Source organism: Talpa occidentalis, unplaced genomic scaffold, assembly GCF_014898055.3.
Source record: "Talpa occidentalis isolate TD23 unplaced genomic scaffold, MPIMG_talOcc4v2.1 talOcc4.6, whole genome shotgun sequence".
NCBI lineage: Eukaryota > Metazoa > Chordata > Mammalia > Eulipotyphla > Talpidae > Talpa > Talpa occidentalis.
The window spans coordinates 117,659,561-117,686,207 of NW_023604972.1; the positions used below are offsets into that span (position 1 = coordinate 117,659,561).

The 26,647-nt window shown below is 38.4% G+C and overlaps 1 protein-coding gene across 3 annotated transcripts in view; it reads right to left on the bottom strand.

Moving 5' to 3' along the window:
• Positions 1–11,773: 11,773 nt before the first annotated feature.
• The window catches only part of GHR (growth hormone receptor), a 234,362-nt gene continuing 219,488 nt past the window's right edge, over positions 11,774–26,647 (bottom strand). For 2 of the 3 annotated variants that reach the window (XM_054688056.1, XM_037530377.2), the window contains exons 6-10: positions 23,829–24,007; positions 20,462–20,627; positions 18,146–18,236; positions 15,493–15,562; positions 11,775–14,803 (exon numbers count right to left, since the gene is read on the bottom strand). In XM_054688056.1, coding sequence (XP_054544031.1) covers positions 13,832–14,803; positions 15,493–15,562; positions 18,146–18,236; positions 20,462–20,627; positions 23,829–24,007 — 1,478 coding nt within the window. In that variant the 3' untranslated portion in view covers positions 11,775–13,831. Of the gene's footprint in view, positions 14,804–15,492; positions 15,563–18,145; positions 18,237–20,461; positions 20,628–23,828; positions 24,008–26,647 lie in introns of all 3 variants that reach the window. The other variant, XM_037530378.2, reaches the window with a different exon arrangement.

The window sequence follows — 26,647 nt, forward strand, 5'->3', positions numbered from 1 at the left end:
CCACGACGAAAGGGAAAATACAGCAAGACACATAATAGTAAAGCTCCCAAGAATCCAGGACAAGGAAAAAATAATGAAGCTGGCAAGAGGGAAGAAACAGATAACATTCAAAGGAAAGCCAATCAGGCTGACATCAGACTTCTCCGAAGAAACACTACGGGCAAGGAGAGAGTGGAGGGACATAGTCAACAGACTCCAAGAAAACAGATGCCAACCAAGAATACTCTATCTCGCAAAGCTCTCCTTCCTCTTTGAAGAAAGAATATGGACCTTCCCAGACAAACAGAAACTCCAGAATTTCATTGCAACTAAACCCCCACTCCAAAAAATACTACAAGGAGTCCTAAAGCCAGAACCTCAGAGGGACGAATAACAATGAAAGAAGGCCAAAAAAAAAAAAGTTGTTAAAAGAATAAATAAATAAAATCAAAGGAAAGACAAACATAATGGCAAATACAGATGTTAACATATCAATATTAACTCTAAATGTAAATGGACTAAACTCTTCAATAAAAAGACACAGAGTGGCAGCCTGGATTAAGAAACAAAACCCAACCTTTTGCTGTCTCCAGGAAACACATTTAGCTACAAAAGATAAAAATAGGCTCAAAGTTAAAGGATGGAAAACAATCCTACAAGCAAATGGACCAAAAAAGAAAGCAGGAACAGCTATACTTATATCAGATAAAACAGATTTCAAACTCAAAAAGATAAAAAGAGACCCCAATGGTCACTACATTATGATCAAGGGGAAAATACTTCAAGAAGAAATAACACTCATTAACATATACTCACCAAACGAAGGAGCACCAAAATATATCAGACAACTGTTGTCCTCTCTGAAAACAGACATCAGAGAAAACACATACGTAGTAGGAGACTTCAACACACCACTATCAACAATGGATAGATCAACAAGACAAAAAATAAGTAAAGAAACCAAAGCTCTAAATAAGGACCTAAAGCAATTGGGCTTAACAGACATCTATAGAACACTAAACCCCAAAAAAAACGGAGTACACATTTTTCTCAAGCACACACGGATCACTCTCCAGGATCGATCACATACTGGGGCACAAGACAAACATCAACAGATACACCAAGATTGAAATCATATCAACCATCTTTTCTGACCATGAAGGCATCAAACTAGAAATAAACCATAAAAAGAAGGCAAGGAACTTTCCTACCTCATGGAGATTAAAAACCACACTACTGGAAGACCACTGGACTAATGAGGAGATGAAAGAAGAAATTAAAAAATTTTTTGAATTGAACGACAAGGAGGACACCAATATCCTAAATGTATGGGATGCAGCAAAAGCAGTAATAAGAGGAAAATATATAGCAATAGAAGCTCACATCAAGAAACAAGAAAGAACTCAAAGAAACAACCTAATCTCGAAGCTCAAAGATCTAGAAAAAGAACAACAAAAAACCCCAAAACCAGTAGAAGAAAAGAAATAATAAAAACCAAAGCAGAAATAAATGAAATTGAAACTAAAAAAACAATCCAAAAGATCAATGAAACCAAGAGCTGGTTCTTTGAAAAAATCAATAAAATAGACAAACCCCTAGCCAGGCTCACAAAGGAAAAAGGGAGAAAGCACAAATAAACAGGATCATCAATGAAAGAGGAGAAATCACAACGGACACAGCAGAAATCAAAAGAATAATCAGTAACTACTATGAACAGTTATATGGAAACAAGTTTAACAATCTAGAGGAGATGGACAAATTCCTACAACTCTACAATCACCCAAAGCTAGATAAAGAAGAAATAGAACACCTAAACAGACCAATTACAAGCAGCGAAATTGAAATGGTAATCAAAAACCTCCCCAAAAACAAAAGCCCAGGACCTGATGGATTTACAAATGAATTCTACCAAACATTCAGAGACGAATTAGTGCCTATCCTTCACAAACTCTTCCAAAAAATTGAGAAGGAAGGGACAATACCAAACACGTTCTATGAAGCCAACATTACACTAATACCAAAACCGAACAAGGACAACACAAAAAAGGAAAACTACAGGCCAATCTCCCTAATGAACACTGATGCAAAAATCCTCAATAAAATTCTAGCCATCAGAATCCAACAATGTATCCATAAGATAATTCACCACGACCAAGTAGGATTCATTCCAGGGACACAAGGATGGTTTAACATCCGAAAATCAATCAACGTTATCCAACACATCAACAAAAAGAAATATAAAAACCATATGATAATATCAATAGATGCTGAGAAAGCTTTCGACAAAGTGCAACACCCATTCATGATAAAAGCCCTTGAAATTCTTGGGATACAAGGAACATACCTCAACATCATAAAGGCCATCTATGACAAGCCAACAGCCAGTATCATTCTCAATGGTGAAAAGCTGAAAGCAATTCCATTAAGATCTGGAACAAGACAAGGATGTCCACTCTCACCACTGCTTTTCAATATAATACTGGAAGTCCTAGCCAGGGCAATAAGACAAGAGAAAGACATCCAAGGAATCCAAATAGGAAAAGAAGAAGTCAAACTATCACTATTTGCAGACAATATGATATTATACATAGAGAACCCCAAAAACTCCACAGAAAAGCTAATTCAACTCATCAATCAGTTCAGTAAAGTGGCAGGATACAAAATCAACATGCAAAAGTCAGTAGCCTTCCTATACACAAACAATAAATCTGAAGAAGAAGAAATCAAAAAACCATCCCTTTTGTTATTGAAACAAAAAAAATCAAATATTTGGGAATAAATCTAACAAAAGAGGTAAAGGACGTATACAAAGAAAACTATAAAACACTGTTAAAAGAAATAGAAGAAGACACAAAGAAATGGAGAGACATCCCCTGCTCATGGATTGGAAGAATAAACATTATTAAAATGGCCATCCTTCCAAAAGCAATATACAGATTCAATGCTATTCCAATAAAAATTTCAATGTCATTCTTCAAAGAAATAGAACAATTATTGATGAAATTCATATGGAATCACAAAAAACCCCGAATAGCCAAAGCTCTCCTGAAAAAAAAAGAAGGGAATGGAGGCATCAGACTCCCAGACTTCAAACTCTACTACAAAGCCATAATCATCAAAACTGCATGGTATTGGAACAAGAACAGACATACAGACCAATGGAATCGAATAGAAAATCCAGAAATAAACCCACAGATTTATGGTCAACTAATCTTTGACAAAGGAGCAAAAACTATGCATTGGAGCAAAGAAAGTTTGTTCAATAAATGGTGCTGGGAAAACTGGGTCGCTACATGCAAAAGAATGAAGCTTGACCACTACCTCACACCATACACAAAAATCAACTCAAAATGGATTAAAGAACTAGACATAAGACCTGAAACCATAAAATATATAGAAGGAAATATAGGCGAAACACTACGTGATTTGCACATCAAAGACATCTTTACAGACACATCACCCAAAGCAGTGATAGTGAAGGCGAAGATAAATAGATGGGACTACATCAAATTAAAGAGCTTCTGCACAGCAAAAGAGACAATAACAAAAACAAAGAGAAACCCCACCAACTGGGAGAACATTTTTGCACCCAACACTAATGATAAAGGACTGATCACAAAAATCTGCGAAGAGCTGATGAGACTCAACAACAACAAAGAAAATAATCCAGTCAAAAAATGGGTAGAAGAGCTAAAAAGAAACTTCTCAGAAGAGGAAATGCAAATGGCCAACAGGCATATGAAAAAATGTTCAACATCACTTGTCATCAGGGAAATGCAAATCAAAACTACCATGAGATACCATCTTACACCAGTGAGAATGGCACATATTAAAAAAACTAGCAACAACAAATGTTGGCGAGGGTGTGGAGAAAAAGGAACTCTTCTGCACTGTTGGTGGGAGTGCAAACTGGTCCAACCACTGTGGAAAGCTGTGTGGAGATTTCTGGACCTACTAAACATAGAGCTTCCATATGATCCAGCAATTCCACTCCTAGGAATTTACCCAAAGGACACAGAAACATCAATTCCAAAGAACACCTGCACCCCTATGTTTATAGCAGCACTGTTTACAATAGCTAAGCTTTGGAAACAACCCAAATGCCCAAAAATAGATGACTGGATCAAGAAGATGTGGTACATATATACCATGGAATATTACTCAGCATTCAAAAAAGATAAACACATGCAATTTGCAGCAACATGGATGGCGCTGGAAGGGATCATGCTCAGCGAAATAAGCCAGAAAGAAAAAGAAAAATACCGGATGGTCTCACTCATAGCAGGAATCTAGAAAACTTAAATAAGGGACCAGGAAAATGAATAACTATAAGAAAGTGAAAATCAAAATCAGCAAAAAACTATGAACCAGAGACACTTTTAGGGGGGCGGGGGCGGGAGGGGAGGGATTGGGGTCAGAATGGGGGGGCTGCAATTGTATGGGGAATATAACAATAAAATTTATTATCTAATAAAAAAAAATTATTAAAAAAAAAATTTGCACTTTTAGGGCAACAAAATACTATATTCTTTCGATGAAAGTATTTTTTGGTGTGTTACTTTTTACTGAGGTTGATTTACAACCCTGCATATCATTTAGGGGTATATATTCACACATCTTCAATTGTACTGCATACTTTTATAGTAAAAAAACCAGTAGTCATATAAGGTGTATTAAATATTAGAGCTAGTAATCACAAGAAATTTGTTAATCTATGTTGTCGTTTAATCTTAATGAGAAGTATAGTTTTAAAAATGCAGGTAAAATATCATGAAAAGATTCCTATTTCCTATAGTTTAGGAGTTCTTAGCCACAACAGTGAATTATCTGGCATCAGCTACTGTTTTGGGTACTCAAAGATTCAAATTGTTCATAGACTCTGTCAAACAGTTTGGCAGCCTGGTCGAAACATGTCTATCATTCTCTGGACCAGATTGAGCTTGTCATTCTTCTCACCAGTGATTGCATCAAACTTCTCAAGTATATGAGATGACAGGTAAGACACTTCAAATGCACCCAAAGCATCAAGAATATTTTGATTACTTCCTACACCATATTTTGTCTAGAATCACCAATTTTTGTTTTGATTTTTGTCACCATGTTGACTTTGAAAGAGTTACAATCCCTTCTGAAACTCCCTGGCACATTCAGCAGTGATGTGGAACATTGGTAGGTGAGGAATTTACTGTGGTAAATTAAACCACATAAATTAAGATTCTACTTAAGTGAAGAATTTAACTTCTGAAAGTTAATCAGGGGGAAAAAACATTTTATCATGTACTTCAGTCAGCTAAAATGAAAAGATATAAACAACTAAATCGTGCTTTGATGAATGTCCTTTGGCTGATCCACTGGAGAGAATTGGCTGGAACCCCTGTTCTAGACTGGTGGTCTGGTACCAGAGGCCTCGCTTGGCAAAGGGCGGCTTCTCTTTCCACAAGTTGACCCTACTGGTGACTTACTCTTCCACATGAATTCCTTCTGTAAATCTCAGAAAAGGTTAATTCAGAATGTAATAAACTTAAAAGGGCTGTATAACTGTTTTTTTTTAAAGATTTATTTATTTATGCATACAAGAACTTGGGTACAGGCCAGCGGTGTGGAGGGGTGAGAGGATTCACCAGAGACAGAGTGGAAAGCAGAACAGGCAGACTGACTGAAATACACGCTGAGGGGAGCAGTGGGCCATTCAGGAGAGGTCTGCTGTGCCATGTGGGTTACTCCCTGCCTGGGGATTGAACTCATGCTGCAGAGTCTCTGAATAGCTTCATAGGTTGTGTCTTAACCCCTTGCACCACCAGGGAGGCCCTGTATAAGTGTGTTTAATATCAATGGGCAATGAGGAAAATCAAAGGGGGGAAAATACCCTAAGGATGAAAGAAAACTTCTTCACTAAGGGAAGATTTTAGTAGATAGTTTTGTTTCATATAACCCAACCCACTTTCTTAGGAAATTTCAGCAACCCTTGTTTATGGTATGTGACCCCCTCACACACACACACACACACACACACACACACACACACATCCCAACACATGGATGAACATGAAAACCTGATCAAGCTGGGCAAATTTGATTCTCCCTGCTGATATTTGAAATGAGTCTTCAGCCATCATCAGGTATTCTCTTGGAGCGGTTGGAACGGAAGTGGTGTGGAGGTAGGGAGCAGTGTGGAGGCTATTTCTTTCTTCCCATTGCACCGGGACACAGAAAATCCAGTCTGCAGGGCAAGTGGAGAGAGGACCACGGGATTGGGGAGAGGCTGAGACAAACTATGGAGTGAATTTTTTTCCAGCATTTGACACCTTTCTGTTTCTCATTTCAGCTCACCACGAACCTTCCTTAGATGCTCCAGGCATGTCACTTTCTTCTCTGAACTCCCAAGGTGTCATGTACAGCGCTACATTGACATCACTGGTTATGGCTGTCTGCCTGCTTGATCTTGTCTCCAGGGGGCTCTGAAGGCAGAGCCTAAGCTGCATACACATCCTCATATCCTCTTCACCTAGAAAGTCCTTGGTGCATGGTAGGTGCTCAGTAACTATTCTTAAAGCTTCTTTTTGGTGTTGGCTCCCGGGTGACTATACCTGCAGACAAGTTCGTCCCTGCTCAGGGAGGTACGGCAGAAAGAAATGTGGGTTAGGAAGAAGACTGGCTTTGGAGTTGGGAGGGAGAACCGGGCCTGTGCTTCTCACTGGTGCTGTGACTTCAGGAACTTCTGCAATGTCTTTCTTTCACTCCCAAAGGAGGGTAAGACTGACCTTATATTATCTCATCATTACCTGGGGTCTGGCTGGGGGTATGGATAAGGCTCAGATCAACCTCTGTGGAAGCAGGATTGGGTTTTTCTAAAGATGTGATGGTTTGAAGAAGGGTGGATTCTCAGGGAGAAAGGTGGGCTAAAGGGAGGCTAAGAGAGGCAAGGGCTTGCTGTGTGCCCACAAGAGGACCCTCTGTTTAACAAGGGTTTGCTTTTTCCATGTGTGTTCACATGCTCCCACCAGTAAAAGTGAAATTTTCCTGGTCTATGTAATTCTCTCTAATTAATCACAACCTTTAAAAAAAAATTTGACACCTTATTTTATTGAACTCAATATATCCAAAACATCATTATCACAACGTGTAATCAAATAAAATTTTATTAGTGAGATATTTTATGTTCTTGTTGCTTTTTGGTAAAGTCATAGAAATCTAGTGTGCATGTTACATTTACAAGATACATGTGGCAGGTAGCTTCCATATTGAAGCACACCTCTGGTTTAGCTGCCCAGGGAAGCAGAGAGTGTCAAGAAGTTTGGCCTACCAATTCAGCGCTTCACAGTTCAAAAAGGTCTATGTTCTAGATGTGTGGAGTGGCCAGCAGGAAACTTGGGGAAAGAGGAGAGGGATCAGGTGAAATCACTGTAGTTGTATGGAAGACTCAGACAGGTAGCAATATCTGTTTTTCCCAGATATGAATTAATCTAGATGGTTGACCTTGAAGGTATGAGAGATGCGGCTTGTGTTATAAAATTAGCAAGACTGAATGTGATCTATCTGCCTGGATCAGTATGTGATCGGCTGACTTTTGTTATCATTATGTACAAGTAATCTGTACACAATTATTGTTCGGAAGCAGGACAGACTGAGATTAAGGTATGGACTCAGAGCTCAAGTACTTGTGTTTGCATCCTGGTTCTAATATTTATTAATTTGAGACTTTGGTCAAGATAATGAAACTCTCTGTGCCTAGTTTCCCTATCAGTAAACTGGGAATAATAGAATTTACCTCATGAGATTGTGGTGAGGATAAAGTAAGTTCATGTGTGTAAAGTGTTTAGAATAGTGTCTGGAACATGGTAAGTCCATAAGAAATGTTAGTTAGAAATGCTATCTAGCATTGTCAAAAATGTCTAATTCCACTTGATGAAATTAGAAGGTTGAGTAGACCCAGCAGTGTACTTGAGCTGGTTTGCACAGTCTCATTAGAGCTGACTGTGCAATTCATTCCCAAGTTCATATTCAGCAATGAAACGGTGATAGCTTAAAATCAGCCACATTGGGGGGATTTATAACATGGAAATTGGCAGAGGCTACAAATCCGGACTCCCTCCCTCCCTGAACTGGTTATTCAGCAGTCACTAATTCTCGCTGGTATTGGGTAAGTTTATCAGAAAAAGAATCTTTTATCCTTAGTAGGTAATTCTTTGGATCCCTGGATATCATAAAAGAGCTTTCCATTTTCTTCATACTGTGACTAGGATCAGAAGCTCTTCCTCATCAAGAAAAGTTATAGCCCACATCATTTTTAGAATCCAGGACCAGGCAGAAGGTTTGTGTTTTCCACCTGGCTCCATCACTCACTAGTTAATTAATTCTGGGTAAATCTTTTAGGTTTTCTGAACCTTGGTTTTCTCACCTGTAAAGTATTAAAAATATTGTCTAACTTGTCAACGATACAGATTTACTATGTCTAAATGAAATAACACACACAAAAGTGGTTTATAAAATAAAAACACTATGCAAGGTATTTTTATCATATGGTACCATCTGAAGGAAAACTAAAATAAAAATCTTGCTACTTTGGATTTTTGACTAAGGTCAAAGTGCATACAATTTCCTTACCAATTATTTTATCCTCATAGAAAATACTGGTAACATCCCTTAATACCCACAGAACAATGATGTGATTCTTAAAAAACAAACAAAAATCAATAGAAAATTGCTCCTCTATAAATCCCATAAAAGACTACTATGCAAAAAACTATTCTGTTTGAAGTTCCTTCTGGGTGATTTTTTTCTTTAACTTATCAGACAGCAGGAAGGAGTAAATTATTTTTGTTCAGGTAATAACAGATACATATTATTCAGTAGCTCCAATGCAAAATATGCTCCTTTTTCATGAAGAATGATATGAGAATATCTCAGTGTTGAGAATCTCAGATTTCAGAGAAAAATGGCTGTACCGAATGATATTGAGAATATATGCTGATAAGACCCATGTGTTAATGGTTCCCTTCAGTCTTCTGGCTAAAGGGATGGGAAATTTCAACTGTTTGAATCAGGAGATAGAGTCACTGTCACAGAGAAGATAACAAATGCCTTGTGACCTTCAGACCTTAGAAAAATGTCATTCTGCTTATGAAAAAATAAAATAATGTACCTGAGTTGAGATAAGAAGAATCAGTGGTTATTTTAATTACACAGCTGCTTTGTCTTTTATTTTTTAGGAAGTTTTATCAAGAAAGTTTTTTTTTTTTAAAGAAAGTAAGTTTCATAGCTTCACATAAAGATGCTGCATGCAGATTTACATTCATCTGAGATTCACTATACTGTTATTTTGTGCCAGGCATGCTAGCTACCCTTCTTAGAGAAGCTCTCCCCAAGTGTTTATATATATAAAAAATGGGTAGGTACCTTTTCACTGTTAAATAAATTGGGAAATTTAAATATATATTTAGTATATATAATTACGTATAGTAATTATTTAATATACATTACCAGGGAGGCTTTTGAACATCATTATGCATTCTGGCTCTCATAGAGGTCTAGGTAGTATGAAGTGTTTTCCAAACTTATTTTACTACAGAATCATTCATTTAGAAATATTTCAGGGAACAGTTGTGCCCCAGAACACACATTGGTGAATGGAATCTAGGAAGCTTTCAGGTGGGCTAACTACCAGAGTGTGATAAACACCATTAGGAGTGGTTCAGAGCGGGTAGGGGCGGCACTCCGAAGGAAGCACTGGAGCTGGGTCACAGGGATGAGGGAAATTTTGACATGCTGAATTGGTAGGTGGGAGCTTTTCAGGCAGAGGAAGAGGAATGAACCAGGACATGGAGCTAAGAAAGCACAAACTGTTCAAGGAGTGGCAAGTATCTCTTGCTACATCCTCAAGGGGATCTTCTTAAGCTCACCAGATGACCAAGACCACCCTTGGCCCCAGTCAGCTTGGGAAAATGTAGGACAGGAAGGAGGTAGGACAGAGCAGCGTTGGGTTTTCTGCTTTACAGTTGTAGTTGAAGCAGCAATCCATGCACCAGTCTACAGATTATATACACCTGCCCAGTACTTCTTTTCCTTCCTCCTCCAGTGACATTTCAGGTGCCAGGGGAGGACACTCATACTGAGTAGACAAAGGAGCCCCCAAGCTTAGGCGTCCAGATGCCCCACTGGAGTCCTTAGCTCTCGTTACAACTTCACAGGCTTCCAGTGTCGTCAGAGCAACATGCTCATTGCAATTGAGTCACCAGACTTAAGTCCATAGTGTGGTTTATCTCCAGGTATTTAAGCCCATAGTGTGGTTTATCTCCAGGTATTTAGTTTGATCACATCCAGATGGGAGAAATCATCCCACTGTGAGTAATTTTGCCTGTGTAACACAGTTGACATCATAAGCCTAGACTTTCAAGGGAACACAGCTTGAACGCTAGCCAAAGGTCAAATTCTTATATTCAGATGCTGTTGTCTTTACACACAGCTCTTAAATATCTTAGCAAAGGAGATTGGGAAAATTATGTGGGATCTTGGATTCCAAATGAAAGAATTTAGATTTAAATAACTTCTAGCTTTCCTCCTATTTCTTATTGTTAACAGGGAACATGAAAGACATTGAATTAACATTTTGGTATAGAACTATGTAAATATGTAACTATTGTAGAACATGAATAGATATCAGTACTAATTATGCTTTAGTAGAAACAGAGAAATTTAAATACGAAACACGTGTAACCATTTTAATCTGCCATAATAGAAAGGGTGGTGCGCTTTCAATCCGTAGACCTCATCAGCCTTCCCTTTCTTTCACTCTGGATCCCTGGGAGCCTCGAAACACTCCCTATATATAACCCGCAACCCAATGTCATCTGAGATGGACTGTGTAAGAAACCATATCTGGCATTTAAAATGGAGACCTTCTGTTTTATAAATGTTCAGGCAGCATGTGTTCCAATACTTAGTGAAAAAAGAGATGCTTTCCTAAACCCTATTTTCCAATAAGAAGTGAAAACCTTGAGGTTTCACCTGTGGTTCTTTCAGGTAATGGCTACACACAGGGCAGAAATTCTTCTCTGTATTGAATGGAAACCCTCCAATATTATGAGAAGTCATGGCAATTCGCATGCAAGTTGCTGAAACAGTCAATAATTGTTTGGCCCCAAGATAAATAGGCTTCTTAACACCATCACGCATTCCCACCTCTCAGAACCTAGCGCCAGCCAAGGGCTGGGGCTTAGCAGTTGACCTGTTTCAAGCCTCCCTTGAAGGGCTCTCTGCTTTGTGACTTTATTACTTTCCCACCCAGACCCCTACACACCTACCTGACTGGCCTCTCTCCCGGGCCTATTTATGAATTACTTCTCATGATGACGAGCAGCTCGTCCGTCAAGCTGACCTGTGATAATGCATGAATGGCAGAGGAAAAACTTCTTTTCCTCCTTCCAGGCTACACGTTCAAGGTAGAAGTGTAGCTTCATGACAATGCTCAAGCACTGCTCTTCCACCTTCTACCTCCCCGCTTCCAACTTTCTCCTCCGTAATTTGTCACACAAATTACAAGGCACTGAAACTTGACTCAAAGAGCTTCGCAGTGTGAGGACTAGGCACAACTTGGGAAGGCCAGTAGGGGTCTTTGAGCTGGGTCCCTCTTTCACCCCCCCAAAGTAGGAGTGACTTGCTTTGCTGCTGTCCATCCCAGCACATAATGAAAGTCTCCACCCTGTTACTGATGTGTTCCTAGCAGTTGTGCCCAGTTCCCCTTACATGGAGAATAACTTATAGTGTGAGCTGGTTTAGGTGCTTTTCACACGGGTATTTGACAAGAGAAGCATGCCATCATGAATCCAAGAAAATAAATTTATTAAACTTTGAAGGAAAAAAATCCACAGACATAAAGAAAGTTAAATAGAAACTGCAGGACACAACTAGTCATACTAGTGAATAATGGCTTGTGTGGCCAGCAAAGTACCAAAATGACATTCGGAGACTGATTGAGGTATTTAGCTATTTTTGGCTATTGAAATGTTGTCAGTCTATTGTGAAATATAAGAGTTTTCCCAAACACACAATTTTAAGTTGAATTAGGTTCCACATCGATGAAATTTTATATGAAAGTAAATTATGTAGCTTTTAGAGAAAACCATAGCAGCAAGGTAGCAGAAAATCTATTAAACATCTATGACAAAGTAATGTGTTGAACTTTAAACACCAACTTCTAGTGTTTTTACGGCCCTTCTTACAAGAAACAGGGAATTTAAAATTAGCAACCATCAAGCTTGTTTCCTAAAAAGGTCTGAGCTAAATGGCAAACACTAAGTCAAAGCTAACTTTAACATCTTATTTAAGCCTTTCAAAAAGAAATACTTCAACTGAGAAGCATTCTTCAGTGAGATGGAGGTTCTTCTCTTTTTAATATACCTTTTGGGGAGCTATAAATGCTCCTAAGAATGATGTTTATGTTATTATGGGATTAGAAAATAATGTGTAAATTACTTAGGCCTCTTCTTTTTTTCCCCCCAACTTCCTGCTTTGAGGCCAATCCACTCAGAGGGGAAACAAAAACTGATGAAGCTTCTACTACTTCAAATACAGTCTATAAAAGATTGGGTGGGGAAGAGAGTTTCTGCTATTGGTTTAAGTAAATGTTGAGCTGTCTGTGGGGATTTAAAATCTTGTTTCTTCGGTTTCTTGGTACCATGAATAATGATGATGTGTCTGGCAGTAGGCTGTGAAAGAAAAGCCCATTTTTGACCTTTTTGTTCCATTATCGGGTTAACTTCATGTTGTCTGCTCCAACTTACAAAGTGCTGCTTGTGCCCTAGTCCCTTTCTAGGTAACTGAGATAGACAAAGTCATGTTGGAAGCCACACGGCTGCAAGGTGCTGATGATGTGTGGGTGCTGAACACTCACTGCAGGTGCGGCCTTGGGACTTCCGCATACTGGGCAAGACAAACCAGCTCTCATTTCTATTTCTCTTACTTTGTAAGTTGTCTGACATGAACCAAACTTTGGGTAAAAAAGGGGTTTTTTGCTTGTTTATTTCTTTTGGTTTATGGTAAGTTGATTTGTGTGCAAACACTTTGTTTTCTAAATGAACACATATTTGTTTAAACATTCAGATAAGATAAGCATGTTCTAACAATGCAGGTAACTACAATCATTTGAGATTCAAGATGTTTGGGGAGGTATAAAAGGAGCCTTGTAAAAAACTAATTTGCTTCTTTGTTTTGCTTCAGATGCACTGACCAAGCTTCAGACTGTAGTTGCTACATTCTTTAGATGGGTCCTCCTGAACTACAGTACACAGTGTGCAGTGTAATATAAAATAGCCATGCTTGAAGTGTAAATTATTAAAAATATTTTATCGATTTTATGTCAAAATAAGTGCTTTTTATATCCAAACTATTTTTTTTGTCTTCTTACCTATAATTTTAGTACCCAATCATTAAAAAAAAAAAAATCTGGCTGTGCTATGATTTGCATTCAATTTTCCTGAACTGCAAAAGCCACCTGATATTTCGCTTTTTCAAAAAGCATGATTTACTACACATTAAAAACATAGCTATTCAATGCTTAGTATCACAAAATTAACACCCACGATAACAAGACAATTGCTGCCACTAAACAGTCTTTGAGACAATTCTTTAAAATATTTACAATTCACAACAGGAATACCTATCTGATTAAGTTGTCATCTTCTTCTTTTTAATATCATGGTTTCAACATTTCAGGAAAAGGCATTTAGAATCCACTTCCCCTCCCGATCCCCCCACTCCCAGCCCCTCAGGTTTAAACATTGTTTTGGTTTAAGCATTTCATGCCCCAGTCAACTCTTTGCCAGTATATTTGCAGTTCATGGGGAATCCAAGAAAGCTACGGCATTATTTTGTTCAGCTGGTCTGTGCTCACGTAGCCACATGAGGAGAGAAATTCTTTGTCAGGCAAGGGCAAGGCAGTGGCGTTGAGGACCAGACCTTGGGGAGACTGTACTATATGAATGGAGGTGTAGTCTGGGACAGGCATTTCAGAACCCGGAGCACGTTCTGCTGTCCCAGACCTGCCAGCAGTAGTGGTAAGGCTTTCTGTGGTGATATAAATGTCTTCCTGGTTAAAGCTTGGCTCTCCCCGTGTTTCAGAATCCATGTGAGGGGCCATGGTGATGCACTTTTTGGCATCTGCCTCACAGAAGTAGGCGTTGTCCATGATGAAGTTTGCTTGGCAGCGTGAGACTGCTTCTGGATGTGCATCGCACTGGGAGATCCCTGCCTTATTCTTTTGGCCCGGGGAAAGGACCACACTCCCTGCTGGTGTAATGTCGCTTACCTGGGCATAAAAGTCGATATTTGCCAGTGAACTCAGATTGCTTAGCTGACTATGGGAAGCTTGAGGAGCGGACTCAGTTCCACCAATGAGAAGTGGTCTTGGTTTGTTTTCCTGTGTTGGGCTAACACTGGGCTGCTGAGTATAGTGGGGAGCATCATTAGAAGGTGAGTTATTTTGATTCTTCTGGTCAAGGCACAAGAGATCTGCTTCCCCTTTTAACCTTTGAGGCTGAGGCACCTCTGAGGTACCATCACACAGGTCACTCACATTGAAATCAGTCTCCAGAATGTCAGGTTCATAGCAGCTGGTACGCCCAGAGTCATCATCCTTTGCCCCAAGGATATGAAGTGATTTCTGGTGGTCGTTGCTTATAAGTCTGTCTGTGTCTGATCCTTCTGTCTTTTCATCAGGATCATCAATATCTAGCTCAATGAATTCAACCCAGGAGTCATCATTGTAGAGATCAGGCTTATAGGTATCATGGATAGCTAAGATCGTGTTCACCTCTTCTAATTTTCCTTCCTAGGAAACAGAAATAAAGTGAAATTCTATGAAAAGAAATGATAATGATTTCTAAGGAAATAGAATGGTTAAGTGATTTAACAAATAATATTCAGAGACTAATTATGGTGACAGTAAGAATAGTAATGGCACCATAGGATAAAAAAATCCATGAAAATATGTTAGTGTGACTTTTGTTACAACAGGAAAAAAATCATATAATAGAAAATATGTTGGTGTAGAACTTTTTAAATACATGACATTCCCCTAATTTTAAGTGACTATTATTTATTTATTTATTTTTAAAGATTTGTTTATTTATGCATATAAGAACTAGGGTACAGCAAGAGATGCGGGGGGTGAGAGGATTCACCAGAGACACAGTGGGGAACAGAACAGGCAGACTGATTGAAATACACTGCTGAGGGGAGCAGCAGGCGAGACAGAAGAAGCCTGCTGCGCCATGTGGGCTGTTCCCTGGCTGGCTGGGGATTGAACTCGTGCTTCAGAGGCTGCGAATTGCTTCATAGTGCGGTGCTTAACACCTTGCGCCACCAGGGCGGCCCCGAAGTGATGCACTATTTAAAAAGAATTTTCTCCAGAGGAGTACCAGAAGTGAAATGTGATACATAGAGCTTGCAAAAGCTCTCACTATAAGATAGTTTTTCAGGTATCATTTTATTAGTGGTATCCATAATCTAATCAATTACCTTGAGGAGATCTGGATCAATTCCTTTAATCTTTGGAACTGGAACAGGAGGCAGAATCAGCATCTTAATCCTTGAAAACAAAGAAAATTTGGTTTGAAATATCTCTTATTTCAAAAGTTAGAAGCAAAATATTGGCACTACTACTTATTTCAAATATTCTGGTACTTTATCAAATACAAGGAAGAGAGGGAAAATATTAAGCAGTAAATGATAAAGACTATAGAAAGATAAAAAAGAACCAAAAAACAACAAAAACCTGTCATCTGAATTCAGTTTTAATAAGAGATGGTTTCTCTATTGTCATTTCCTGCCTCAATGTCTTTTATTGACATTCAGCAATAGTATTTGGGAAAAAGAAATTTAATTCCCAAAATCAGTTTCCACTTCAGTTACAAAAAAGGTAGTTTTCATGGCCACCTTATTAGTACTTTGCAGGAAAGATAATTAAATGAATAATAAAGGAAGAATGAATGAATGAATACAAGAAAGAAAGAGAAGGAAGAGCCAATCCATATTGAGCCAAAATTATTTGTGGCTCAAGAAAAGGTGAACTGGGATAAGCTCAAACCACAGAACTCACATTAATTATAAAATTATGTAAGGTGATCTCATTAACCAATGTCATGACAGGGTTCATTTCAGCCGGGATATATTAAATTAGAGCTATTGTTAATCAGCATGGGTTTATATATACAATTCCATGATGCACCTCCATTTTCTATTCCAAATATTTGTATTTTAATTCTTGTAACTATTAAGGAGGCAGATGTTATTATCTGTGGAAAGATTTAGAGATTCAAGAAAATAATCCAAATCATGCTTGGCACAGTTGAGGCTGAAATCTGAAGTATTTGACTTTGCCATCAGTCATGCTGTTGTGTTATTTGGTTTTCATCACAAAATGATTATTTCAAATGTTCAGAAACATAAAAAAATGCAGCATTACCCTAATTACAGGAAGCAAAGATGCCCAAACGTCTAGGGCCTGACTGTTATGTGTGCCTCTCCTTTTTTTTTTTTAATATTTATTTATGTATACAAGAACTGGGGTACAGGCCAGAGGTGCGGGGGTGAGAGGATTCACCAGAGACAGAGCAGGCAGCAGAACAGGCAGACTGACTGAAATACACTGCTGAGGGAGCAGCGGGTGAGTCAGGAGAGGTCTGCTGCACCATGTGGGTAGCTCCCTGGCCGGCCAGGGACTGAACTTGTGCTGCAGTGGCTGCGGATAGTTTCATAGATTGCATCTTAACCCCTTGTGTCACCCAGGGAGGCCCTGTGTGCCTCTCCTTTTGAAGTGGACAAAGCCAATAGGGACAAGTTAGTAGAAAACTCTCTAGGTGTGTGTTCGACCTTATGTCAGGTGGTGGACTTGGCCCCTACTATAGGGGCCAAGTAGGTCATGCAAATGCATGAAGCGAGCCTGCTGCCATGTCACAGGAAGGATGGCCATGGTGAAAAGAGTAAAGAATGTGCTTCCCAAATGGGACAGCAGGCCATGTGCCTTGGCACATGTACCTATGCAGGAGTGTCAACCCAATTTCACCAGCATGTTCAGTTTTTAAAGATAACCTGGAAATCTGTATTTTTGTGTAAAAAGAATCCCTACTTTGTAAACACTTTGCAGCAAAACCTTTACTCCAAAATCAAAAACACAACACGGAGCATGGACCTGTAGAATAAACATTGAATTTTGGCTTACAGAGCTCCAGCTTGCCATTTCTGCTTTATGCTGATTCAGTATTTCTTTCCTGATTTTGCAATGGTTCAAAGGGATGGGTTGTATGGTGGGGAACACGAGCAAGAGTGTAGAGGCCCAGGTGAAGATAACACGGACGTTACTTCACTTTCTTCAAAGCCAAATTACATTATAGTTTGCGAGAATTGACACGTATTAAGAAAGGGGGAAGTGGCTTGGAATGTGGCACACAAAACTTCAAACAAAATCACATAAGATGGGAAGCTCTTTATAGTCCCTGGTTCTGGGGAGAGCTGACAGACTACCTCATTCCTTGGGGTATTGTTTTAACTTAAATGTTACTTAAAAGAATCCTTTCTGCTTTCACTGGGAAATTCTAGTATGCTTGACAACCTTACAACACTAGTATTCTGAGAGTGCTTCAAACTTAAATTTTTAGCTGCGTTTACAAATATAGGTGAAATACAATATCATAAATATCCAAACAATTTTAAAAAAATCCATATTTACTTGAAGTCACCGTCATATGAAGCCTATAAATATTTTATGAGATTGCATTATGTAGGTAGTTTTAGTTTGCTACTTAAATATGCTTGGACATTAGGACTGTGTTCAACTTGGCCAAAGGCACAGGACTACCTTATAGTTTTTAGAGTAGATGGACCAAATTGTTCAGGAGTTGGACAAGGTGGTTAGGGACAGCCTACCCAGGTGCACAGTCGCTAGGTTTAGTTTCTTAATGTCCTCGGTTTAATGTCCCAGACAGGACTGACACCTGTGTGTTCTCCTTAACGAACACAAAATTGGTAAATGTGCAACTGCACATAATGTTTTACTGGGTAATTTAAAATTTTTACTTATGAATCACAAAAGAAAATTTCATAACACATGGAGACACAAATGGGAATTTAAACAACTGTAAAAGCATATCAAAGTAGACCATTTCACACCTACCTTTGCTGTTTAGAAAATATGAATACAAATAATATGACTGTTAGTCCAAATATCCCAAAGATAATAATTAAGAACCATGGAAATTGGAGATCTGAAACACAGAAGAACACTATCTCAGTCATAGAATTATGAAGAATTGAAGTTTACAACAGTTCACTTTTTTAAACATAAGTAATTTCAAATTTTTATTCCTCTAGCAAAGTTAGTGATTCATTTGATAACAAATGAAACAGAATGCAATGCTTAGGAGAATTTTCTGTTCCACCTTTTTGCTTCATCAAATCCCTTCACACACAAAAAGAAAAAAGCATCAAGTTTACGCATGTTTATATTAAAAAAAAAAAAAGCAACCAAATGCTTCAAGCACCTTATGTGACCAGGATGTGTCATTAAAGGCATAGGGTCTAAGAAAAAAGTGTTGCTTATTAACACACTATTTACCTAAATACTGTCCACTTGGTTTATTTTTAAAGATATGGTGGTATATTTTATCCTTCAGACAAAAATCTATCAAAACGATAGTGCAGACTTTTTTTTTTTTTTAAGATTTATTTTTTATTTATACAATAGCTGGGGTACAGGCCAGAGGCACGGGAGGGTAAGAGGATTCACCAGAGACAGAGCGGGGAGCAGAATAGGCAGACAGACCAAAAGCTCTGCTGAGGGGAGCAGCAGGCGAGGCAGGAGAGGTCTGCTGTGCCATGTGGGTATCTCCCTGGCTGGCCGGGACTCAAACCTGCACTGTGGAGGCTGTGGACAGCTTCACAGCGCGGTGCTCAACCCGCTGCACCACCTGGGAGGCCCCAGACCTTTTATTTTTGAATCACAATGGAAAAGTTTTAGACTCGTAGAACATATATTTTGCAGCTTAACAAATACACATATCCTTGACAGAAAAACATCACTACTTGGACTCCCATCTTCAGATTTCAGTATGTTTTGTAGCAGACTTGGGAAATCTGGAAAACTTCTATTTCATTTCTTAAGAAAAAGTGTCAGCCAGTTGCCTTATAGCTGGTTCCCACACTGTAGAGATTATTCACTTTTTAATATAAAACAAAGGTGGAATTCATCAGAATTTTGCTTTGTTACAAAGTAGGCTTTCATTTTGTGATACTCTTTTCTGATTTTAATTTTCTTATTCAGTTATTAAAATCCCCAAGGGAGATAGCATGATTGTTGTAAGGAATTAGTGGGGGAGAGAATGTCATTTGAGTCTTGTGGTAGCTATAATTTTATGTCAACAACATATTCACTAACAAAACAAAGCTAGAGATTCATTTTTTTCTTTTTCTTAACACTGAAGGAAAATCCAGTTTGAAAAGATCTATGTTAAATGAATTAAATGCCATCACAATGAGTTTAAAGAGCATGTGGCAAATTTTCTTTTTAAGATGGAAAATCATTACATAAAATACTGTTTGAGATAAGTAGTCTGTTAAGGAGGGCTTAGAAAAAAGAATGAGACATTTTCATTTAAATACTATTTAGTATCATGAATTCTACCTGCACAGTAAATGCATAAATAGAACATTAATTTCTCTATAGTTCATGATTGTTTCATTAACAAACCTCAGTTCCTCATATGGGGTTCAAACCTTCCAATTTTAGCTATAACTAATTTTCATTTTGGAAGTGATACATTTTATATATTTACTGCTCATTGTTGAGTAGCCTTCTTTATTTCTGTATCTTTAAAAGCATTAAATATTCTATTCTGAAATCATAGGCCTCATTTCTTTATATTTCAATTGTTTTCATATTTCTTTTCTATGGGATCTTTAAATACTCATGGACAGCAACTGGCACACTACTGATAAAGTCTTCTTCCGGGTAAAAGTCACACCTAAACTTGCTTATTGGTTTTAGAATTGGTTTTATTGACTCCCTATGCTGACTTAATATTCATCTTTCTCTTAGATGCCACACTTATATTAATCCATATAAATATCACATTTCTGCACTATGCTTTTGAAAAACTCTTTTTCTAATTATGAAACTAAAACAAAGTTGTTGCAGAAGTTTTAGAAATAGAAATATATAAAGAAAAGAGTTACCTGAAATTATGACAATCTCCCCTCCCCTATTAATCTCTTACTGTTTCTTCTCCTTTCTAACTTGCGGGTACCCGGGACTTTTCCTGAATTGAGTAATTCAAAAATTAAACCTTCCACTTTTGTAATGGATAATAATGAGAGCTCACGCTGGCGCGTGATGCTAAATATCTTCATCTGGAAAAAGCCCCAACAATGAAGGAATGTATCACTTATATTGACAAAGGCTATGTTGGCTGCTATTTTAATCTTTTATTTTTACCTTCTTCACATGCAAATGGGCTCATCTGAGGAAGTGTGACATAGAGCATCTCACTGAACTCGCCATATTTTTCAGAATTTCGTTGTCTGGATCTCACACGTATTTCATACTCTTTATCCAGTCTCAGCGAGTACACTGGGAGTGAAGTTGACAACACAGGGTCCATCTTTCAAGACAAAATAAAATTTACTGGTTACATGGTCAATAACACAATAAACTTTACCATTTGTTTCAAATTCTAAATGAATTTCTGTACCGCAAGTAATATTTTTAAATGCACTGGGGCATCTAAAAATAAAAATACAAAACAAAATGATCATCTTATTAAATGAATAAGAGTTCTCACATTTTTATAAGCCAAAGATATAACAGATCTATTTAAAGGAATGAAGTTATATTATCTTCGTATTCGGTTGTCAAATAGTCTACTAAAATCAAGCTGTACTAGAATTATTACGGAAAATAATAAAATTATAAAAATTACAGATTTGTTGTTTACTCTTTGGGATATTACAGTTTTATATCAAGATACAGAACAGAAAAAAAAATACCATATTTGCACACCAAAGCAAAAGGTAGTCAAATTATCTATGTATTAGCTGTGGGGAAATTCTGGGTTCTTATCTATATGATTTCAGAATTAGAGAGGGTCCTAGAAAAATCATAATTGCATTAATTAAATTTCTAAATAATTCTATTAAAAGCAATTACATAGTTCATCTGCTTTTTTGAGAAGACAAAGTCATTTGGAAATAACCTGTTATTCAAATTTGTGAAGAAAAAAACCAAGAGTCCTTTGGTAAAAAACATCAGGGTCCCACACCCTTCAGGCCAGGATATTACTTTGCCTTCCCAGAAAAGGGGAGGGTGAGGCTGTTAGATCTTTAAGACATATTGCTGTCAAAGAGGCAGCCCCAAGTAATGATGTTTTCCTTCAAGTGAAACACTCAAGGCAGGTATTCAATGTATGCTTTTCATATGTTTTCAGGTAGAACACCTTGTTCCTGTTCATAGGAAACTTGGAACACTCTTTCAACAGCATGGGTTTTTCACATAAATAAGATTCTCATAATTTGTTTTCTTAAGCCAGAAACTGAGCCTTCAGCTTCTAAAACAAATTTTCCTTTCACCTCAGTTAGTTTCTACTCACATAGAACCTCTTTTTCCCCACATTTACATGGGTGGCTAGTTTGCATCTTTTATAAAGCTTCTTAATATGTGGGATATCTGCATGTCCAAAATGATTTTGCTGTAGGTGGGATTCTGAATCTTAAATTTACTTTATTATTTACTTAAAATTGTTTTCAAGCTTATGCTTCCATTCTTGAAGACCTTAATTTTTCTGTTATCACCACTACTATTTCTTTATAGATTTCATTAGTAACCTAAACCAGGAAGGGGAGTTCAGTGATATGACCTATGGCTCCCTCTCTTCCCTCCACCCTTCATATGATGCAGTTAAATAGGACAGGTCTCTCTTCCTGCCCCATCAGATAAGCATTCCTATCTATTGCATTTAACAAGTTTGTCTTCTTGCATTCTAAGGAAAAGAAAGGACACCCTTAAGAGGATAATAAGGAAGTCAAGCATCTAAGGAAGTTAAACATCAGGTGCTAACAAAGCAAGTTGGTGTCTACCATATGCCTGCATCAAAAGGACATGCCCACCCTGACACTTGCCATCTGCCTTTTGTTTTATTCCTTTGTATAAATACCCCTGCTCTCTGCCAAAGGGTAGGACGATAGTCTTTTAGACTAGAGTCTGCTAGCCTCCTCAGTTAGTTGACAAATTAAACTGCTTTCCTTCCCCTCAAACTTGCTTTCCTTTTATTGGCTGAGGGAAACTGAGGCTGGTGTTTGGTATCAATACCAGCCACACCAAACTTAAATTTGCTCTCAAGGCCTTACTGCTTGCACTGAGCCTTGTTACCACCTGCAAAGGAACACCTGTTCTGATAATAAATTGATTTTATGTTAATACAACGTATTTTAATAAAAATTATACTTTCCAAAACAATAACATTGTTTTACAATTTTTGCAAATCTCTTCAATGTCTGGCTTAATTAAAAAAACTGAATTTAGAAAGTCTTATTTGTCTTATTTGACTCAGCATAGCTTTTTTTTTCCCCCAAAAAGCTACAGAACAGACATCTCAACTGAAATGAAAACAGAATTTAAAGACCAATATTTAACTGTTTTAAGTTTCCAGCTTTTCTCTAGTGATAAAATTGGTTTCTTTATTAGTAGTTCACTGACTGGATAGGGCTGATGTCTCAAAACTCTGGGTGTGAGGCTGGGCCGGGCTGCTGGGCACGACTTGATGACCCGGGCAGAAACCACCAGGTTTGGCCAGGGCGGTAGCTGTGGTTAGACTGATTTAGAATCAGTTATATTGGGAGCAGCATGATAATCCTGTTTTTCTTTTTGTTTGTGCCATGTGGAATTTATCTAAGTGCCAAGTTCCCATGCACTTGGCAAGGAAGTGAGTTCAGAGGTCACCCAGTACCATGCTACTTGCTATGTAAGAACCTCTTCGCGTGCTTCTCCCTTGAGGTATGTAGGAACACAGCATTCTGAGACCTTTACGGGACATGTCCCCACTCTGTTTACCTCCCAGAGTCATGTAAGAACTTATTTTAATGGGGGTCTTGAAAGTAGTAGCAAGTAGACTATTTAGCCCTAGCTCATTGTTGAATTTTATTTATTTATTTATTTAGTTATTTTTTATTTAAATAATAAATTTTATTTTTATATTCCCCCATACAATTGCAAACCCCCCATTCTGACCCCAATCCCTCCCCTCCCGCCCCCCACCCCCCAAAAAAGTGTCTCTGGTTCATAGTTTTTTGTTGATTTTGATTTTCACTTTCTTATATTCATTTTCCTAGTCCCTTATTTAAGTTTTCTAGATTCCTGCTATGAGTGAGACCATCCGGTATTTTTCTTTTTCTTTTTGGCTTATTTCGCTGAGCATGATCCCTTCCAACGCCATCCATGTTGCTGCAAATTGCATGGCTCACTGTTGAATTTGATCATAACCCTTTCTACTCTTAACTACATTCCTAAAGACAGCTCAGTGGTTAGAGAATATGATTTTTGTTCCAAAGTTAAACTGGATAACAAGGATGACTAAGGAAAGCTCTCCTTTCCTTCGATAGGTTTCTATATAAGTCCCAAGTGAGACAGAATTTAAGGTCGTCCAAGATGACATTCTCCTGATTACATTGGTTTTGCTCAAATAAATTATGGAGTGTGGGTCTAGAGTACTAGGTCAAAAGGAAGTCTAATTATAAATGAGAGGAGGTAGTAGAAATAAAAAGAGTTGAAAAGCTAAAGGATTTTTAAGGAAGGTGTAACGATATCTCACCATTTTCCACTGAGTCTCATTTACTTCCTTGTACTGCAGTTCGTATTCCAGGACTATCCACCCCTTCTGCACATCCGCGTTGGGTGGCGGCTCCCATCTCACCTGGATATCCGCGTGAATCCCCGTTAAACTGATGTTCAGTAAAGTCCAGTTGAGGGCAACGGGTGGATCGGGTTGCACTGCGCATTTCAACAGGTGATTAGTACCCAGAGAGACAGGGGTGAAAGCAGTGAAATGCTTTCTTCTGAAGAGACCCAACGATGTACTTTCATTTCTCATACTCTTACTTCTTCCAATATTCCTATTACTACACTCTCACTTTGTAAGAAAACATGTTTTAACTTCAGGATAACTTGTTCTTAGCTTTTAAAAGAGCTCTTCAAAAAATTCATAGTTGGGTCTAAACTTTGATCTGATCTATAACTTTTCTTGAAGATCTGCCATCCTTGGTATTTCTTTTAGCTCTGAAAGGATTAATGCTTTGGGATTTGGTCAAAGGAATGAATTCAAAACTGAAGGAAGAGAGTCAAGATCACCTACTGGGTTTAAACATAACAGTACATACAGCCTTAGGTAAATCTGTTGCACTCTGCTAATTAGGACAGCAAACACCACAATTTCCCCAATGTTGATGAAGAGAAATGTGGATTTCAAAGCTAGAAACTGTATCTAAATTTATATTCTAGGTAGTCCCCAGTAAATTAAAATCACTTGCAGCTAGAGTACCATATACTTTCTTTTCTACTTACCAGATTTTTTTCAAAGTCTGAGTCTCCAGGGTGGATCAGAGGTAAGAGTACAAATACATGTTGTGAGGAGCTGCCTGTGAGTTCTTACTGGCTGTTAAAATCTGGTGTCCCAAAGGGGAAGCTTCTGTATTCACTTCAGTGGAAACAGAGCTTATTGTGAAGGATGCTGTTGGTCACCCCTTTAAAAAGTGGGCCCACTTTTTAAAAATCATGACTAATCATGACCACATTTTGTGAATTAAATTAGAGGGATTTGTAAAGTAACAAGCTCCATGTGGCAAAACAATGAGAATAAAACTTCACCTTGAGTTTGTTGGGAGGAATTCTGATGACTTAAGCTTAACCCTTTAAGTGACTTGAACTATAAAAAATATTTTTCTATGTTGATAAAATAGCTGGTCAGATTCATAAAAGTAAGGATTGTGCTTCTCTATGTTGATAAAATAGCTGGTCAGATTCATAAAAGTAAGGATTGTGCTTCTCTATGTTGATAAAATAGCTGGTCAGATTCATAAAAGTAAGGATTAAAAATGGGAACATTTCTAAAATGTAATACTCAGGTTACATCTTAAAATTTTTCCTTTCTATTTTAAACAGGATAAGGAACAAGGTGGTTTTTGAGGGGCTCGGTACCACTATTCTAATTGTAACCTTTCCCCTCCCTCTGTAAACACTTCCATGTGTCATCCTTGACAACTCCTCCAAGATGTTTAAAAAGCATCTGAGACTAAGTACATCTCCAAACAAGTCCCTAGTCATCCCCCTAGAACTTGCCCCTCTTTCGGCTTCCCTATCTCCAACAAGATGGCTCCATTGATAGTTGCTCAGGATAAAAATGGTGACCTCTTCCTTACTCTTTTTTTCTCACCCACCCACATTTTGTCAGCCGTACTTTGAGATATTCCCAGAATCCAACCACTTCTCGCCCCCTCCACCTCTGTATCCTGGTGCTTGTCATTATTATTTTTTACTGACACTGCTTCATTAGTCGCGTAAGTGATCTCTTTATGGTCTCTGTCCCCTCTCGGTCTATCCTTAAATGTAAGACCCTCAATATAGTTGTCATAGTGACTGCCTCCACATTTAAATCATGCCACTCATCATTGAAAACCCTCCAAAGGCTTCCTATCTCATTCTAAGTGAAAGCGAAAGTCTATACAAAGGGCTAAAGGGTATCTAGCTTTGACTTTCTTGATCTCTTTGATCGGCTCTCTCATAGCTCTCTTTTTTGCTCACTCTGTGCCAGCTCATTCCCCACCACCCTGTTTGAGAGCAAAGGCATGGTCCCACCTCAGGCCCCTCACCCTTGCTGTGCCCTTTCGCTGAAATGCCTGCTCCTTACATACACACATGGCTGTTCTCTCATTTCCTGCTTTTCTCAGTTGTCACGTCCCAGGGAAGCCAACGCTGAGAGCCCTTTAAGATTAAGGGTACAGACTCAGAATGCTTCCACGCTGTAGGTTCAAATCACAGCTTTGTTTGATCATGAGCTCGTCATTGTACTGCTCTGAGCCTCAGCTTCATCCATAAAATGGGGACTATAATGGAAACAACCTCACATGGTTATTATATCTGACCCATGGTGGCTCCTTTGTACTTTTTCTGCTTAAACATCCTTAAATGTACCTGTTGGCAGTAAGATAAAATTAAAATTCCTTTATGGACTACACAAAAACACTTAAGATTTCTCTGGGTGGCCAGTCAGGCCTGCCTAACTGATTATTCTGTGCTGTTTGAGACTTTTGGAACTTAGTATTTGTTGAGAGGAATGATCCATCTTGTATACCTCGTAACTCCCACAGAAGCTTTACAGAATAACTACCCTCATCTCTGTGTAGGCTTCCCCATCCCTCACCCAGGCAAACCCTTAAATCTTTGCCCTTGGCTCATTATGCATTCCACACACCACAAGCCCAGCACCTACTGTGATGTACTGCGATTATTTGTCACATGTCTGACTCTCCTAGTTCATGATCGTACTCATTTTGGAATCACCACATGCCTAGCACATGACAGGCACTCAGTGAAAGTCAGCAAGGTGAATGAGGGGGGTTGGCTATTGGCAGGGCC